The following is a 19540-nucleotide window of genomic DNA, read 5'->3' as shown; positions in this document are numbered from 1 at the left end:
GAGCCCCCATCCACCGCACGATGGTTGCTGCTGGACTGAAAGCAGTTTATGTGTTGGGCAACCTGGGCTTTGGGAGCATGGGTGGAATTTAGGTGACTCAAAGCTTCATTCACATGGCTGGACACAGGAGGCTCCAACCACAGTCAGACACTGAGGAAACTTTAAAAGAAATACATGCTAATAAGCTTTTAGCTTCTTCATGATGAGTCAGTTGGTAGAATATCTTTTCTTTATTACTTTCTTACATACAGGTGTCTAAACTCTGATTATGTTCTCTTCCAAGTATCAAAACCAGCTCTCTAAATTTAGTGTCAAGGTACAAATTAGGAAGCTGATTTCCCTCAGCTCATCATATAGAGGAGACAGACAGACTCCTCCAGAGGGTAATTTTGATCGTAAGAGCTCCAACTTAATTACCATTCAAATATAGCTAAAAAGAAAATACAAAAAACTTTTGCTTTGCAATCTTTTTATTAAGACAATACATAGAAAAGTGATCACAAAAGAGGATAAAAATATCTTTTTGAAGAAAACCAAAAAAGGTAAGTCAGACAAAAATTACCTAATAATTGTGAAGACAGTTTCATTTCCCATCCTTAAACACACCCTATAAAACAGCTTCCTAAGGCAGTAAGAATAAATACTGGATGCAATTACAACTTTAATATTAATCTTTCATTTTTTTAGCCTACTCAGAGCACTAAATGCATCTGTCTTCCAGGTGGTGAAGTGCATATTCCTCAATATAGGGAAAAATCCAGCTAGGGAAGGGAAAGAATGAAAGAAAGAAAAAAGTAACACAAATAACACAGCTGCTTAGTCTTCAGTGAAGTATGCTTCCAGTCCTTCTAGTTCTGTATCAGCTTTTGCATTTGAAGAGGTGGGAGTAGAACTTGAATTTATGCTTTCCTGACTATTATTTTTTTGTTGAATGTTTCCCAAGTTACTGGATTCCTTCTTCACTTCTCTACCACCACTTAACAGCTTCTGACTCTCTGTGAAGTACTGATTAGGATGATTCAAAGAAAACCCAATGTCATCAACCTGCACATAAAAGGAAAGGAACACCAAGTTATTACACTTATTTCTAAAAATCATCTTTTTCATATTCAAGAACAGATTAACAATTAAGTTCCAATTTCATTGGAACGAGACAGTGTTATTTCACTGTCTTGACATAATAAAGAAAAATACTACCTCAAAACATCTAAAAACACAAAAGTAAAAAAAATCTCTTTAGAGATGTAGGACTATTGAACCTACACCTTAAAACTAGAATAAGGCACAGCACATTTGTATTACTACCTTTTACTTAGCAGGTGCGTTCTTTCAGCTCTGGAATTATTGGATAAATGAACATTCAATCAATACTTATCAAATATTTCAAATCAACAAAGCTTTCAGCTTTAAAAGGAAGCTATTCTGATGTATAGACAGACCAGAGCTATAACTTTTGTATTTCTTTTGGGAGGCTCAGAAGTTGGAAATGCTTACTTTAGAAAGTGCTTTCACCTCCTACTCAAGGCAACCTGCACCTTTCATCAGCCTGTCAGTTCATGTGACTTCTAGGAACATTTTTTTTAAATACTGCTTTTAAAATACATTGAAAGACTTGCCAAACATGGGGTACAACACACCACGGAAGACTAAGAGTCGTATACCTGTAAATTTCTGCTCCCACTACACTCCTTTTTTCCCTGAAAGGAGGGGCCAATTCAGGCATAAGTAACTTTGCACACACATAGATTCTCCTGAGGACATCCTGGGGCTAATTTAACATGCCAAACCCCATCAATTTAAATTTCAGCCACTTGTGAATAATCATAAAGCAGAGGATCAGTGTGTGCTCTAAATGGAACCCTGATTAAATGCATTACCACTGCCTAGATTAGCTCCATTAGAAAATGGTGACATGGATAACAAAATCTAATTCAGACATGAATTAGCAACTGTAGTGAGTGACCTTGCTTGAAAAATCTTAAAAGTAAATAACAGTCCTAGCACTCTAATTTGGTACTCAAAGGCATAATGAAAAAAAAAACCCAAAAAATTTAACCCAAAGTCATCACTGAATTTGATTTTAGTCTTATCTGGATGATTTTCATCCAGCCAGCTTTCATCCGTGCTCCTATTTTCATTACACGAGAAATAAATTACTTCTTTACAGAAAAGAGGCTTAAAAAGAAGTGATATAGTGAAAAACTGGCTTTCCTTTTAGAAGTTCTTAATGAGCTCTGGTTCTTTTAACCTTAAAATCTTAGTTCTCTTCAGACCAATTTAAGAGTCACTTTGTAACTCTTAATTTTATTCTAAACTCTTCTCTCCCTAACAGTCTGGAATAACCTGTAGAAGCAGCTCATTGTATGTATGGAGCCTAAAACCGTGTTTTCAGAGGTGATTGATGGTATTTGTGAGTTCCAATTTGAGTGTTTTTAAAAGCTATTTACGGGTTGTTAGTTAAAATTGTATGATTCCATGTACCATTCTTTCCTTTTCACACTTGAATGCTCCTTAAATAAAACTCTATCAGATGAAGCTTAAATAACTCTTAATTAAAAGAATTGCACCCATTCAAACCATCAACTTTTTGTGAGAGCCTTAAAAGAGAAAGGGCAAGATTTTTTCACTATCTTAATTTGTGATACAGTGATATAGAAAGAATTCTGTTCTCTGTAATTTTCAACAGGGTTCAGTAATCATTTCTCTGAATAAAAATATTCTGCTCTGGATGGATTCACAAGAAATTTGAACACAAAAATGGAAGTATTTTTTTACATTAGACTGCTCACACAACTTTACACAAGTTTTACAATGTTTTTAAGTAATATAGACCAAAGCACATTAATTTTAAAAGCCTCATCATTAACTCAGCTGTAAGTTAGCTGAGACTTACTACAGAAAATAGAGGAAGTAGATTTCTCTAACAGTTTTGCCAATTCACACTGGTAAATCTATCTGGAATCCACCAAACCCAAAGAAAATTGTATTTTCTGGGCAGTCAAAACTTTAAGCTTTTAACATGCAGAAGCTTAAAAACTTTAAGCTTTTAACCAAGCAAAAAGCTGTGTGTCTGCTACTTCAGACACAACTGTATAATCCACCTAAGTAGGTGATACACAAGACTTTTTTTTTGGATCCCTACTATAGCAAATATTGTTTTGAAAATCCTGAAATAATAATTTTGAAGCCATAACATCTTTGGGTTTTAACCAAGAACTTCTAAAATGACAGCTGATAATGCTACAGCTGATATTACAGAAAAACCATGTGGAGCAATCATGGTGCTACAGCTTTCCTTTTGCACACTTAGTGAAGAGTTAACAAATTGCATATGTGTATCGTAGTTCCTGCCTGAAGACAATGCACTGGACCACACAAATGATGTCTGCTTTTGTTCTGTGGCTGTGAAAAAGTGAAACCAAAGCTCAGGAGAGGAGCACTGAAGTTAATAAACCCAGGTTACACAGAATACACAGAGCATCAGCTTTTTTTTTTAGCCCATGCTATTTGAACTAGTAGCACTGAAGTGCAAGGACACAACCCCCGTCACCCACCCCCCAAAAAATGTTTCTAATCATTCTCACTCTAGTCCAGCTGCATGTATTAGCACAGTCTTGGTGCCAAGCACTAGACTACTGAAGCTGACCCTATGAACTTAGAGAAATAAAATCTTTAACAAGTCTCTGTTACAAAGTCATTCATACACAACCTTTCCCACATACACCATAACTTTTAAGAATTGCAGGCAACACCAACACCTCTTCCCAACACTTATCAAACACTTTCTTGGCAAAATTTTTACATAATTTAAGTTACAATTCTCCATGTGAGCAAGTCCATTACTTCTATGAAATTTTTACTTAAGATTGTTCCCCCGCTCAAAGAAACAATCAAAGTTACGCTAACTGATTCTTCTGAAATTTCCTTCACTGAAAGGTGATATACAGGAAAGCAAAGGTTTGACTGAAAGTAAAGGTAACCAGCTCCAGAGACACACAGAAAAAAATTAAAAATTAATGAAGCATATAGCTGTAGAATAGAAAAATCAGTCCAAGCAGGCTGGTAACAAGTTGAGCAGCTAAATGCTGTAGAAAAAATTGCCATCATAAGCATGTGCCATTCAAACTACAGTGTCCATGTAATCTGTTTTCTCTTACTGAAACAATATAAACAGCAAAGCAGAAAGGTTGTGAGTGCAAGCAGCAAAGACAGATATTTATATTACCACAAAATTGATAAAAAACAATGCTTTCCTGGAATTTCCTATAGAAGAATGGAAAGACAGCTTTCCTAAAATGCACAGTACTGATTTGTCTTTTGATGAATATTGACCTCGGGGTCTATAGTCATCTTGAGAAAATATTATTTCTACTGACATGAGCTTACACAGAGCAAGTGTTACCTAAATTTTAAATTGTATGTTATTTTGAATTTCCTTCTAGACTGTTAGACTTGTTTTCACATTTTCTAAGACCATAAAACAAAGTGTTCCTCTCAAAATACAGCTGCCAGAAGAACACAAGACACAGGCCCAGGGTACACCTTTGCTATACATTCGTACATATGACTGCTGGAAATATGTGAAGACAAACAGCTCCTCATAAATCAGTTGTGAAAACTGGTAAGAACAGGAAAGCCAGTGGTAAATGCCTCTGGGTGGGCCATCGAATGCTCATCCATATTTGTGAAGAGAACTAAGCTGTAAGAACAGCTGTGCTTCACTGGGGGTTTTTTTGATAACAAGGAATCTTGAACCAGTGCAAAAGCTGCTTCTTTGAATCAAGATATCACACAGGAGATGGGAGTGTGACCGTTTTTTGATTTAAAAATTTTTGGAGAAAATTTTAAAATAACTTTGCTTACAATTAAGCAAATGGGAAAGCTCTGCAAATGCTCATCTTGATTTAAAAAAATAATCACATGACTACAAATGTGAAAAAATACCAAATAAAAATTAACGAAAGGAACCATGCAAATGCTGGGAGATTAAATTAAGAGGTTTTAATACTTTATTTTTTAAGATGTATCTAAACACATCAAACTTGCTCAATGCCTACAGATTTGATTAAAAGCAGGATACTGAAAAAGGTAAATTACTTGAAATACGTAAGATTCAACAATATTGACCTTTTCAGGAAGACAGTATAATATTTTACTACATCTAGTAATGTTGAGGGTATTCATAACATCAACATACAAATGCAGAAAATTACAAAAGAATATTTGAAATTACTGAAAAGAAAACTAGCAAGGCAAAACAGCTAATGATGGATGGCCAAACTGAAAATAGTCTCTGGGCTTCATTAACGATTTCCAAGGCCTTCCTCAAGGCAAAGTGGGTGATAAGAGCTGAACAAAGAATAGTAGCTACTCACATCATGCGTCAACTCAAAGTACTTCTGACAGGCCAGTTGGTAATGCATGCCCTTCACCAGCTCCAGGACCTACGAGGGGGCAGAGATATGAGACAGATTCACAAGTAACTTATTGATACTTTCAACATGGTATTCCATGACAGCCTTGCACAACAGCTCATGGACATTTGCAGCATGTGACACCTGTGAATCCTACTAATAAGTGACAATTTAAAATGCCCTGGCTAGGTTAAAAAGAATAAAAAACCACAAGAAGGCATACCTGACCCTTAAAATGTAATTTCAATACTCTTAACTTCAAGAATAAGTTGAATCTATATTTTGGTAATATAATTGTGACAGTTATTGTCAAACCATCATATTGCAACATCTCTTCCATAATTGCAGACATAAATCTGGCAATTCAAGTGGTTGAAGCATGAAGCAATCAAGGACACGACTTATATTTTTATTTTCCACATTACCAGTTCATGCAGATGCACAGTAAAATAGTACTGTGTTCCCATAAAGAAAATTTAATGCAAATCCTTTAGATAAGCATCTGTGAGAGGGGAATGCTTTTACCTCAATCAGATTTGTTCTTTTTGAAATGAAGCTATTTCTAGTCAAGCTCAGCAGAATATGTGAGTGAATAGGTTGTTTTGAAATACAATTTGCTTCCCAATTCTGCTTCAGGTAATCTCTTCTGTGCTGCACTAAGTCCCATTCTTATCACTAGAATGCAATGCTGGTTGAAATATTTTAAAGTTTCATTACCTCCTCCCTCCTTTATATAATCAAAATGTATGCTCTCTCTGCTTATCAAACAGAGAAAATTGCTGGAATTAAGAGACAGCCTCAGTGGAAGGAAAAATAGTTTTCAAGAAATGTTAATTTCAAGCCATTTCCCAAGGTTGACCTTTGTGTCAAACACAGCAATATACAGCTTAAATCCCTGCTGTACTCATTATCGGATGCTGCCTCGTATTTATTGACAGATATATAAATAAATTGCATTTGCTGAATGGATAAAAACAGCAACACACTGCCAGGAAAGTACTTAGCCCCATTATTTCTCTGTAATAGCCCAACTGATTACATTTCTATCCCTCTTGCCACCTCCTGTTAAACCTTCTGTAAAACAGAAAGGCCAAGGCCAGCTAGGCAATGAAGTGATATAAAAATACATACATATCTATGGATGCTAACTGTGAAGCAGGGAGCACGGTGCCTGTGGAAATTGCAGGCCACATAACTTTCTCAGTCTTGCCTGAGAAAGTGGCCTGGGAATTCATAAGGAGGAATTAAAACAATCCTCAGAGATAGAGAACAGCCTTGCAGGTGCTGTTTGTCTGTTCCTTGTTTTCTTGCAAGAGAAGGTCAAGGGGTGGTGAACCCCACTGACCAATGATGATGCTGTGTTAGTTTACTAACCAATGAGAGTTTTTCTTTTCTGTACTTTTCACGTATTGATCTATAAAAAAGACCTAAGGTAATAAACTGGGAGATATTCTCCAGTTCGACTTCACAAGAGAGTCTGTGTCGTTCTTCTCGCCGTTCCCAACAGAGCGACACACTTCCATTTCTTTTCTCCTCTCTCCTTGAAATTGACTGAAAAAATTAGTAGTTAAGGATTGAAAAAACTCATCTATTCTAAATAATTTCATACTGCCTTACATTTGCTTGTTTCTTACAATATAATCTGCCATACAAAAGAGCTGTATCTAAAGAAAATGCTAACCATGTTATACATATATACTTCATTAAAAAGTATTTCTTGGCTAATACGGAGCAATTATCAGAAGACCTATTTGTCTATTGGTTAGTTGAAAGAAAATATTCACAATATTCTGTAGCATTCAGACCTGTCTAACCTGCATGTTCCAGTTGAAATAAGTCCAGTTGAAATAATTCAAAAATACTTAAGGTTTTCTCAAAATGCTTCTTTATTTAATCAAGATTACATGTAAAAAATTATATAAATGAAAAGCTTTCTAAATTTAGGTGTAAATACATTTTAAATCTCAGAACCTTAAGTGAGCAAACAAACTCAGGTGTGGAAAAATTCTTAGGATAAACCCCAAGAGATGAAAAAAGTTAGTGTAGATATATATGTTTCAACTGGCCACATCATGGGAGACCAGGTTCACCTTCTGCATATATGAAAGGGAGGGGGAATAAGGGGCTTATTTAACATATTTAAAGATGAATAGCTTTAGTAGATTAACTTGCTGTATCAGGGAAGAAGTTGCTAAGAGGAAACAAAAAAGGTTAAACAAGGCAATAGAATGGAGCCCAACTAGAAAAGAGTCCTCTCTGTGAGAGAAACTAACAATCCTCTATTAAAACGTATTTACCATCCCTAATAAATATTATCTTTTCAACTACATTTGTGTTCATAATGAAAGCAAGCTTGCAGCTGTTTTTCCCCAGTATTTCCCAGAAACAGACCTCCAATCAAAGCTTAATTCACAACAGCATTCTTTTGCCTCTACATATATTAAGCCATTTACACTGCACTGCTTTATTTTGTAAGTAAAGGTACATACTCAAGGACTTTTCCTGTTTGTCATTATGTGCCTTTTTCTTCACTGCCATCTGCAACTTGCTTTTCTTACGTTGCTCTACTGACTGCTAATGAGGCTGAGATGATGTTTGGCAGATGTATGCAGCCACCTGCTTTTATAGATCCTCAGCACTCAAAGTAAAGATGTTGCATAGCAGGATCGTTGGGGTTCTATAATTATCCACTGTTATTTTCAGCTTACTCAAAGTGAGTTTGGGTTTGGGTTATTTACATTGCAGAATTAACTTACCATGAAAATCGTTTTGCTACAGACTCAGTTATGTACAATTAATTTTTAGCTTTTCCTGGAAAATTTCTTTAGCTGCAAGGGAAAATATTTTTATGGACAGCGATAACCTAAAACTTTTTAAACATTAGATCAACAGGGAGAGTGTTGGGGGTGTTTTTCACTGTGGTGGTCTTGTGGTGGGTTTTTTTTGCAGGTTTGGCAGTTTTTTGTTCAGTGTTTTGATGGCATTTTTTTCATCCATAGAAACATATATCTATCTCACAGGGCTAGGCACAGACTGGCTTATTTATTTCCATCTCTCTGAAGAATCTTCAACCCAGCAAACCACTAAATCTGTTGAAGAATATTACAGAAAGTTCACTAAGTGACTTAATCAAAACCTTTAATTTAACCCAGTTATAAGGAAAAAAGAGATTTTTAAATTAAGAGAAAAAATCTACTAGAAAGAACAAGCCTTCTTCTGAAGTAATCTGCTGTTCATAGACATGAGTATTTTTCCCTAAAGAAATTTATTACTCCTAATAGACAAGCAGAAAGAACTAGTCTAAACTCTGTTTCTCCTGTCTGTATAACCAGAAATTTTCACTACTTTTTGCTTTTGGTATTGTTATTGACATGATTTGGAAAAAAGGTAATTTCTCCAAGAAAACTTTCTGAAAAAATAAATACATATTTTGAAATAATTCAAAGCCTATAATTTCTGTCTCCCTATATGTAAGATGTGCAGACAACACATTACAGTGCATTTAGTACAGCATCACAACAGATGTATTTATCACATAATTATAAAATGGTTTGAGTTGAAAGGGACCTAAAAGATCATCTAGTTCAAACCCACCTGCCATGGATGGGGACACCTTTCACTAGACCAGATTGCTCAATGTCCCATCCAACCTGGCTTTGAACAATTCCAGGGACAGAACATCTACAACTCCTTTGGACAACCTGTTCCAGTGACTCACCACCCTCACAGGAAAGACATTCTTCCTTTTATCTAATTTAAACCTCCCTCTCTTTCAGCTTGAAGTCATTTCCCCTTGTCCTGTCATTACATGCACTTGTTCAATGTCTCATATGTAAAAACATATCTTAATACGTACTTTAATCTTTATATTCTTCAAATTAATTAGGTGTTATCAAACCTGATTTCATTAAGATTTTACCTAATCAGCAGTATATCAGAGAGAGAAATGAAAAATTATATACTATAAATTCAAATGCTGTTTATATTTACACATTCACACATTAGATGCTCAGCTAATGCATCTTTCTCCAAGCAGGTTTTTTTGTTTTGTTTTGTTTTTAAAGCTACTATCACAAATATAGGCTAACCTAAGGAAAATATGAAATTAATACAAGTTAAATAATTCAGTTCTTGGAATAAACATCAGGATTAGCTCTCTGCTTTAAGCACTATGATAACTAGGCAAGACCTGTAAGTCACCTGCTGCATTATTTTGAGACAATTACTTCAGCAGATGCAATCCTAGACAAGACACAGCCTCAGAAAATCTAGACTGAAATAAGAGATTGGATCCAAATACTTCATGGTGAGCAGATTCGCATGTTCAAATGCTTTGATCACTTTTTTCATTACTGACAGTACTACAAAATGAATGCAATGAAAGCAGTCTAATGCTCAGACTGACAACCGAAGTTACATGTGGTGCGGCAGTATTTGCTCTGTACCATCATCACAAGGTCCAGCTTTCCCTTTTCACACCCAGTCTTGTGAAAAAGTCCTTTAGGATGGGTTTTTTTTACTACCAGACAGCAGTCAAATGCTTTATCTGTACTGGAAAAACTCAGAAACTCTTGTGAAACTTAAAGGAAAGGGTGCATGCGTGTTAAGAGTACACCCCCAGAAACAAAAGGCTGAGAACAACACTAGAAAACTGAGCATCTTGGGTAAAAAGACCACAACCCCATTGTGGCTCACGTGATATCCATGAGGAACAAGCTTCCATGACAAGGAAGGGCCTTGTTTAGGGGTTTGGAGGGAAGATGTGAGTACTCTAAAACAAAGGATGAAAATCCCAGTGGGAGACCAATTCATCAATGCATAGCTAAATTCAAAACTGATGTTTGAAAAATTATGCATCATTCCCAGAATTTTGGAACAGAGCAAGGAACAAGCATAAGAGGTCCTGAGCTCCAGAAAAAACATACCATTTATTGAAATACATAGCTGAAAGCTCAAGCTCCAAACCATTCATTAAAAATAGGTGTTTACCAGTTTGTAAGGGAGCTCTCACTGGACCTGGAGTTAACAGGAAGTCTAAGAGTCAAAGGGTATGATTTGAGTGAATGCCAGTCTTGAGACCAAGCTACTGGAAATGTAGTTACATGGGACCATTGAATGATTGGTAAACCATCCACCCCTAATATTTATTCACAGAGTTAAAGGAAAAAAAACATTTCTGATACCCAGCAACTGTCATCAACATCAAAGAAGACTCCTAAAAGCCACGGTGTGGACTGAAGGATTCTGAACTGTTATTAGTCACACAAACATTACTGGACCATGAAAACAGAGCAAAAAGGAAGGGTAGCAATAATGACAACTTGGAGACAGATGGCAACTTTTATTTTTTTTTTTAATTTTTCTTCCTCTTCTCTTACTGGCTATCTGAAAGACTGTCTGATTTAAGAGATTAATTTCTGAGAACCCAGGCATAGCCAACCTTTTATTTTACATTATTTTATTTTATTTTAATTAGGTTTCACATGGACAATGTATGATTTTGTGGGTTTTTTTCTTTAACACTAGCAGTGGACACTGAAGAGCCCTTTACCCTAATTGCATTTAAACAACACTAAAGTCACAGACAGGACAACATCCATTTCTGGACAAAAAAGATGTTGATGAAGACAATTTTTCTTAGTCACTTTTGATAAGAAAATATAAGACTTCTAGTGAATACAAATTCTACTTTACAAAAAAAACCCCCAAAAATACCCTAAACACATGCACACACAAAAATAAAATCACAATTCACATTAAATAAGGAACTACATTAAATATGAAGATACTGTCTTACTGTGCAAATTCACTGAAGAAATAACCTGTGTTACCTCTCTCTCTCTTTGCCTCCTTTGGGCTCAATCCTCTGTGGATACAACTTTTCTCTAGTCTCCCAGCCTTCTTTGGGCTGAATTCTCTGTAGATACAGCTTTTCTATAGTTTCCCAGCCTTCTCTGGGTTGAATTCTCTTGGGATCCTCCCTCGTGGGGAGTTCCACTTATCTCAGTCCTTATTATTCGAAGAAAACTCTCGAGCTCGTTAGAATCTTGTTTCTCGTGTTTATTGTAGGATCCTTACAAAACTTAACAGGTCTCTTCAGGCTGGTTACAAGGTTAATCTTTGCAATTTGGTACATTTCTTTCTTCTGATGGTACAAACAAGGCCTTGTGGCACACTTCATGTCTGATACACAAAATGGCCCCGAACTACGCAGTTCTTTTATCTTTATACTTATTTTTATCTAATTAACAATAGACACGTATATTATTTTTCTTAATGACCCAATGACCCATCACCTCTGTGATGCACTGCGGCATTTTCTATTCAATCACTAACTATTACCCAAAAACTTCTAGGAGAAGAACATGAAGAAGAAAGAAGAAGGGACAAGGGACAAAACCCTAAAGCCTCCATATTGTCTCCTGTTTTCTAAACTACTTTTTCACTGAGTGATTTAAGAAACTTTCTAATCTACACATCTACACTTTTAGTTTTTTTCATCTAACTTTATCATTTGTTTTCATGTATCACCATGAAAACATGCTCATGAATTTCATATAATATGAAATTCAGTGTTCTCTTGAATCCCAGAACTAAACACTAAAAACAAGGGCACACAGTCTGTATTTCAGACTCCAACAAACCTGTACTAAATCCTACCCACACATACAGCAAGGCATCTAAGCCAGTAAATCCTCACCAATCTTTCCAATGATTAGCAGGGTAAAAATTCCAGACCAGCATCAATTCTTGATGTATGTGTAAGGAAAAATAGCCAAAGGAAAGTATCTCTAGGACTTGTCAGATATATAGATGCTTCTTGATACGAACCAGAAGAAAACAGGGGGGAAAAAAAAGGAAAAGAAAAAACATTCCTTGGAAAAAGCACAAGTATTTCAGGAATTTTTGAAGAATTACTATAGTGAACAATGAACTCTCTAAAACAATTATCTTTTAATTTGTATCTTAATTAATCCTTCCAAGGGAGACTGCTTTGAATAGAACTTTTCCATTCTTTTCCATCTAGTACAACAGTTTGTTAATTCATGACAAGCAATGGTGACATTCCATATGAACTGAAGACTACAGCTGAAAGCAGCTTTTTCCTATGGAACTACACAGAACTGTTTGGTCTCAGCTTAAATCTCACCAGTACATTTCTTCCAATGAAAATGATGATAACCTCTCACTGCCTTAAGCTCTTGCTAGAGCAAGCAGTGGGACTCACAGTTCTTCAGGACACATCTCCAAGTTCCAATTCCTACATTGTTTTTGCTATGTAAGATAGATTTTCAATTTAAGCTTACAGTTTTTAAAAGCTGATAAAAATTTCTGCTTAATTTCATTAGGTGTTTTATGTGCTTTTGTTGTTCAGAGGAAGTTAGCACAACAGATAATGAGGAATGTTTGGGTTTTAGAAATTTATTATAGCAAATAATTACATTTGTGTACTGACTACATAGCAGTCATCCACAAGTCCCTGCAAGAGTAAAAATAAATTCTCTAAAACACTGCCAGATTCATTTAAACTTCTTTTCATCACAGTGCAGTAAAACAAAGGATAAAAAAATTCTGGATTGTATCCACTATTGTAATAAACCTACTCATAATATTAAACAATAAATAATCATCACATCAGTGGGAACACTGCAGCCAGAAAGCCAAAATTCTGGTCTAAACCTTTTATAAGAAGAGATATTTCGCAATACAAACTGACAAATTGCATATGGCATTTCTACACAAACAGAAAGTAAAACTGAAAAGAAATGCCTTGTTAATGAAAGTGTCAAGCAAAATATGCCTTACCTGACTTATTCCACTGGGAGGGATCTTGTATGACTGCAACTTTTGCTTCAGTAGCTCAGGATCACTGTGGCGGAATGGGCACCCTGACAGTAAAAAATAAGCAAGCTCACAAACAAGGCTGTTTACTCAGGAGTTAGTGCAGTAAGGCACTCAAGAGACCAGCTAAGCTGTTCCTAATTGTCTAACAGCTTATTAATAGGAAAGTTAATTACCCATGTGTACAATTGCTTTTTTTTTTTCTCTTTAAATAATTACTCTACTGCAGAGTTATCAGGGCACCACAGGCTCAAGAGTCACATAAAACATCCCACCATAAACAGGCCACAATTCCTATTCAGTGACAGGAAAAAAGTTTAAGTTAGTTCCTTTTTAATAATGACACTGTTGGTACATTTAATAGCTGTGGAAAAAAAACCAAGAAAATAAAAGGAATGAGAGACAACTGGTCTTTAAAAGCATAGTCCATTGTAAAAATATCACTTTATAAGTACCTTAGAAAATTCCACCACCTAAGTAGATTTTTTTTTTTTGTCCTAGAGTGAGTTCTGAGACACAACTGAATTAATGACTTAGTATTAGCATAGTAACAGTGAAGCAAGTGCAGATTTTCCATGTTTAGTCACACAGCTGCGGGAGCTTTTAAAATACCCAAGCAAACTTCAGACTTCCTGTACGATTGAATTCATAACTCAGAACACCTCTAATTGGTAATTTCTTAAAGCATCTGCACATTTAAAGTCTCCTTGAACTGCATGACACAATGTACATAAAACCTGCAGTTATCAAGTCTGATCTAAAGATAACAGTTCAAGACAACTATTGTCTGGAAATTAAATACACAATTTAAGAGACTACAGGAATAACTTCTCTAGCCAAGGGATTCTGCTGTTTGTAAGTGCTTGGGATTTTTCCCCTTAAGGAACTCACCATGATAATCCCCTTGACTTGGTGGATTGGACATGATAATCTTCATGCAGCTGTATGGGGTATAATCAGTCCTCTTTCCTTCTTTCCCATAACTGTGACGAATGCTGTAAGCATATCCTTTGTCAAACTGAAAAAAAAACCAGAAGAATAAATTCTTACATATTGGGTCAGTAATTCTACCTTCTCTGCAAACAGAAGTATGGAATAACAAAATAAATTTTTCAAACATACTCAAACTGAAGAAAATAAAAACCCAGTTGCTCACTGCTAGCTTTGGGTTTTATATTACACAAACTTGCATTTGTACATATACATGCTTTACAGACACAAGTCAAGAGAAGGATGTAACTGCATTGATTTAAGGTCTCTTCAGCTAATTCTGTAATGGCTTTAAAGATAAGATAACATAAAGATCAAAATTTTGGACCCCACAATATCAGTAAATGGAGAAATGTGGTAATTTAAGATCTTTCACAAGTGTCCATAAATTGATTGCCTGATCAGGGAAAAAAAAACCAGACATACAGATTTCTTTACTCTGGTTCATGTTCCTGTTCTCCCAAAGTATAATGTTACACCTTTTCTTCAGCACTGAAGTTCAATTCTTCAGATTCTAAAATGAAGTATACCTTGCTTGAATAAAAATATTTTCTCTTTTGTCTACCAATAGACTACCAACTCCTCCAATAAAATGAAATCTTCCAAAGTATATAGATGTAATCAAACATTTATCTTTACAGCCAAGCACAAAGCTGTCAATATATCATTTTAGGTAAGACCTGTGGAAACCATTCAATTAGATGAGTTCATGTCATCTTTTATGTGTTATTGGTGACATAAAATCTGTAGAGAAATCAGATTACTTAATATACAGATTACATTAAATTGCATTAGATACTATAAGACATAAAGGAACATTTGTTCAAATAACATACTTCAAGTTCTAAAAAACCACACATATGATAAAATAGTGAAGCATCACATTTAGAATGATACCTCTTCAGTCTCTCTTTGGCTCAAAAAAGAACTATGAAAATACATAAGAGGAACAACTCTGCTCTTGCTCAATTCAAAATTATAGCATTAATCTCAAATTCTACATCTAAATATACACAGTTCCCAGAAGAATGTAAGTTTTCTTCTCAAAAACCATTTTAAATTCATTTTTTACTCTGGTACTTTACTAATAGAAGATGATGTAATATACTGAGAAAAATCATTCAAACATATCACTGCTGACACTTCTACTGCAAGGATATTCTCATTTCTACTGATAAAAGTAGTTCCCTGTTTGGCCTATGTATGTCCAAATACTACTTCAGAATATTCATATACTTATGAAATCTCTTGACTGGCCTAAATACAATAAAAACAAAATAGAAACATAAATGTATTTTTTTTTCATATAAAACACTTCAATGATTTTGAAAATATAGTTACTTGGAACTCTGTAACATAATATGATATACATGATAAATATACATAATAAATGTGTACAAAAATATACACAAACTTTGAGAATAAAATCCTAAATTGCACCTGACTCTAGCAGTAAAAAAGAAACTTCTCTGTTGCAGCCTGCAACCTCAGGATCTCGTCCAGGGAAGCAGCAGGGTTCTGGGGACCAGCATGAAACACCAACGAGACGGGCTCCCGGTTCATGAAACCATTTATTCAGCATAGGAACAAAGTCAGGTCCAGAACAGAGAGCCCCGAACAGAGGCACAGCAGGGGTTTTTGAGGGACAGAACCGAGGGTTTACACCTTTGAGGGTGGAGTTCAGGGTCAGGGACCATTAGAAACACAGCAAGGGAGAACCCCCCAGGGACTCAAACCCAATCAGAACTCCTGGGCCGCCCTTCACAAGGGGTTTGGGGTGGGACAATGTAACTCTTTGTCTCCCTGAGGCCGCTGCAACATCTGCTCCTTTTTTATTTTAATTTTTTTTTTTTTTTTTTTTTCAAATTTTAATTAGGAGCTTAAAATGTTTCCAAACATACACCTTAAAATCTCACCTCTTCCACAGAGCACCCACTTTGCTTTGTGGGACACCAATAGCTCAATAACAAAACACATTAAGCAAACAGAAAAAACAAAATTGAAAACAAACACTTAAATCTCGGACTACGCCGGGCAAATTAAACGGTGATGGTACTTAATGCAAACATAATTTTTTTTTTTTTTGTTCAGTCTCTTCCACTTTAGGATTCTCTGTTAGGAAGGGTGCAGCTCTTAGATCTCCTCTTACGAGGGGCAGAATTCTTCGATCTCCAGCTTCGGCTCCGGCTCCCATGTGGGCGTCACCCCTTTAGATGATCTCGGTGTAACACTGGCTTTCGGAGCTCGGTTACAGTTTCGATTTCCCCGGAGGAGGTGTTGCCCACGATGGAGAAGGCACAGCCCCCAGGGGTGGAGCACCGAACAAAGGGATGGGGCCAAGCAGGAGTTACTGGGAGGTTCGGGAAGGGAAGGTTTGGGACCGGAAAAGAAGGAGCAAGGCGGGAAACAAGGGATCCCAGACCGCGTGGCCGGCGCCATCTTGGGATGGGGGGGGGGTCCGGGACGGACTTTCCCGGACCGGGAACGGGGAATATGGAAAGACAGGGGGTGAAGGAGGACACGGAACGGCGGGCAGACGGCAGCAACCCCGAGCCATCTTAGCTTTTTTCACCCTTTGTCCTGCCCTTAGGAACAGAGGAAAGGGGAAGGTACAGGAAGGTATACACCAAAAAAAAGGAACTTCACAGAAGACAAAAACAGTCCACTGGAAGAGCCATACCGTCCATAATGTTAATATAATCGTCCATAATGTTGATATCGTCCATAATCGTCCATAGTGTTAATAGAATCGTCCATAATGTTGATATCGTCCATAATACGTCTCGTTGGGTGATGTTAGGTGCTTGTCCCAGCGTCTGGTCTCGGCTCCCCCACCTCCGTAATCCCTTTTCTTCCCCCATGCCCGAGGCACTCTCAACCCAGCTTCCCTGCCAGGTACTCTCGAGTCCTCCTTTCCAAGGCGGGGGTCTCGCTGGCTCTCAAGCCATCAGCCGGGGACTTACGAGGTGTCCATGGAGCCGGGTCCTGCTGTTCTCCTGGTGCTTCACTGGATGCCCGCATTCTCTCACCATTTGTTGCAGCCTGCAACCTCAGGATCTCGTCCAGGGAAGCAGCAGGGTTCTGGGGACCAGCATGAAACACCAACGAGACGGGCTCCCGGTTCATGAAACCATTTATTCAGCATAGGAACAAAGTCAGGTCCAGAACAGAGAGCCCCGAACAGAGGCACAGCAGGGGTTTTTGAGGGACAGAACCGAGGGTTTACACCTTTGAGGGTGGAGTTCAGGGTCAGGGACCATTAGAAACACAGCAAGGGAGAACCCCCCCAGGGACTCAAACCCAATCAGAACTCCTGGGCCGCCCTTCACAAGGGGTTTGGGGTGGGACAATGTAACTCTTTGTCTCCCTGAGGCCGCTGCAACACTTCTCCATCAAGATGCTGCTCATAATCAAGTCAATACAAGAAGACTAAAATTCAGCACTCACATTAATAAGGCTTAAGGACATCCAAAGCTCAGAACAAACACTGACTAATTAATACATTCTGTACATTTGACAAAGTGACTTTACTTTAGAAGTCTTTTTAAAAAGCGGGAAGAAAAGGGAAGAAAAGGGAAGAAAAGGGAAGAAAAGGGAAGAAAAGGGAAGAAAAGGGAAGAAAAGGGAAGAAAAGGGAAGAAAAGGGAAGAAAAGGGAAGAAAAGGGAAGAAAAGGGAAGAAAAGGGAAGAAAAGGGAAGAAAAGGGAAGAAAAGGGAAGAAAAGGGAAGAAAAGGGAAGAAAAGAGAGAAAACAGCATCTTGTTTTCCAGCATAGACGAAGGCAGGATCAAGCAGGTGGGAACAATCCTCCCTATCTAGTCAACCTTTTTGCTCAGGAGATAAAAGAACTAGTTGGTTGAATAGCAAATGAACACTACTTTTTCTAGCAATAGAGTTGGGCTTACCAACTCATTGTTAGAAAGAATTCTCTAGGTGTGTGCTCACACTCAGAAGGGCCAGGGAACAGCTCCCCATCCCTTCACAGGGCACCAGCAGCTGCTGGCCAAGCCCTGCTGCTGCTCCTGTTGGAGCTGCAAATGGTCTGGTTACTCCTGAGAATCACCAAGGATCAAATACAAAGATTTCTGCATTTTAATTTCCAATCTCTGCATGAACCTATTAAACTGAAGATGGAACCTGTGATCCTGTAAGCCACCTTCTACCCAGAAGTTCTGGAATCTTTCCCGCTTTTCAAAAGATGAATTAAAGCACATTTCATCTTGTTAACAAAGGATATTTCAGCAATCAATTAAGTTAAATTTTTTTTTCAAGGGTAAAGCAAATTGTGAATGCTTCAGGATGTACTGCTTAGTTTCCTAGAAAATTAACACTCCTCTTTAACAGTTCTGTGCACTAAAATCTTGAGCTGTACTTTTCACATCATTTGCCCACTTCTAGTACCGAACTCATTCCTTTATGCTGAGAAGCAGCTCTTGCAGCAAATAGAAACAACAGCTACACAATAACACAACACGGCCTTGGGACAGGTTGGATGTTTTCTTGTTGCTTTCTTGTAATCCTGTTTGGTTCTTTGGTTCTTTTTTTTTTTTTTTTTGCAGTGGCAGATGGCAGAGAATAACACAGCTATGTGGCACAAGTTGGCACATGTGCAGTTACATGCATCACTGAGAGCTCTCTCATCCTTGTGATTCAGCTTTTCTTATCATTGATCAAGGAAACAGGATTTTAGCAATCCAATCTAGCAATAGGGCCAGTATCTGACAGGCTGTGTGGTCATCCTCAGCAGGAGGAAACCATGAATTAGGGCATTTCATTACAGAAAACACACCTGCAGAACAGATTTCTTTGTACACTGGGGAATGAACTCCATGATCAGCCTCATTCTTTCCTAATAACATTACTCTAGGATGTGCTTAAAGGTTAAAAAAAAAAAAAAAACCCAAACCAAAAAAACCCCACAAGAAGCAACTTGTTTTGCTAGGAAAAGCACTGAGGTAAACTTAGACGTGTTTGAAATCTGCAGAAACAAGAAGGCAGAGAGATCTGTTCCTTCCTATTTATTCTAATGCTCCAAATTGAAGTGGTTCAATTAAAGTTCCTTGAACAAAATAAATTATAGACATCACATATGTATGTAGCTGTTTGCAGGGTCATTCTAATTGCTTATAAATTGCTTGGTTTTAAACTATTTAGAGAAACAGCTTGAAAATGCACAAAACTACAATTACCATCTATATTAACATCAATCTATTAAAAGACCATTATGGCAACAACCTGTAAAACGTCAGACTCAAATTAAGTGATTTGAAAAATCACCAAAAAATTTTGGTGAT

The 19540-nt window shown here is 37.1% G+C and overlaps 1 protein-coding gene across 1 annotated transcript in view; it reads right to left on the bottom strand.

Annotated features, from left to right (window-relative positions):
- Window positions 1-462: 462 nt before the first annotated feature.
- PRIM2 (DNA primase subunit 2) overlaps window positions 463-19540 on the bottom strand; it is a 93875-nt gene continuing 74797 nt past the window's right edge. The window contains exons 10-13 of the mRNA XM_058836841.1: window positions 14148-14274; window positions 13221-13303; window positions 5376-5444; window positions 463-1044 (exon numbers count right to left, since the gene is read on the bottom strand). Coding sequence (XP_058692824.1) covers window positions 817-1044; window positions 5376-5444; window positions 13221-13303; window positions 14148-14274 — 507 coding nt within the window. The 3' untranslated portion in view covers window positions 463-816. The remainder of the gene's footprint in view (window positions 1045-5375; window positions 5445-13220; window positions 13304-14147; window positions 14275-19540) is intronic.

Source organism: Poecile atricapillus, chromosome 3 (assembly GCF_030490865.1).
Source record: "Poecile atricapillus isolate bPoeAtr1 chromosome 3, bPoeAtr1.hap1, whole genome shotgun sequence".
Lineage (NCBI taxonomy): Eukaryota > Metazoa > Chordata > Aves > Passeriformes > Paridae > Poecile > Poecile atricapillus.
This window is presented reverse-complemented; position numbering and strand designations above follow the sequence as displayed.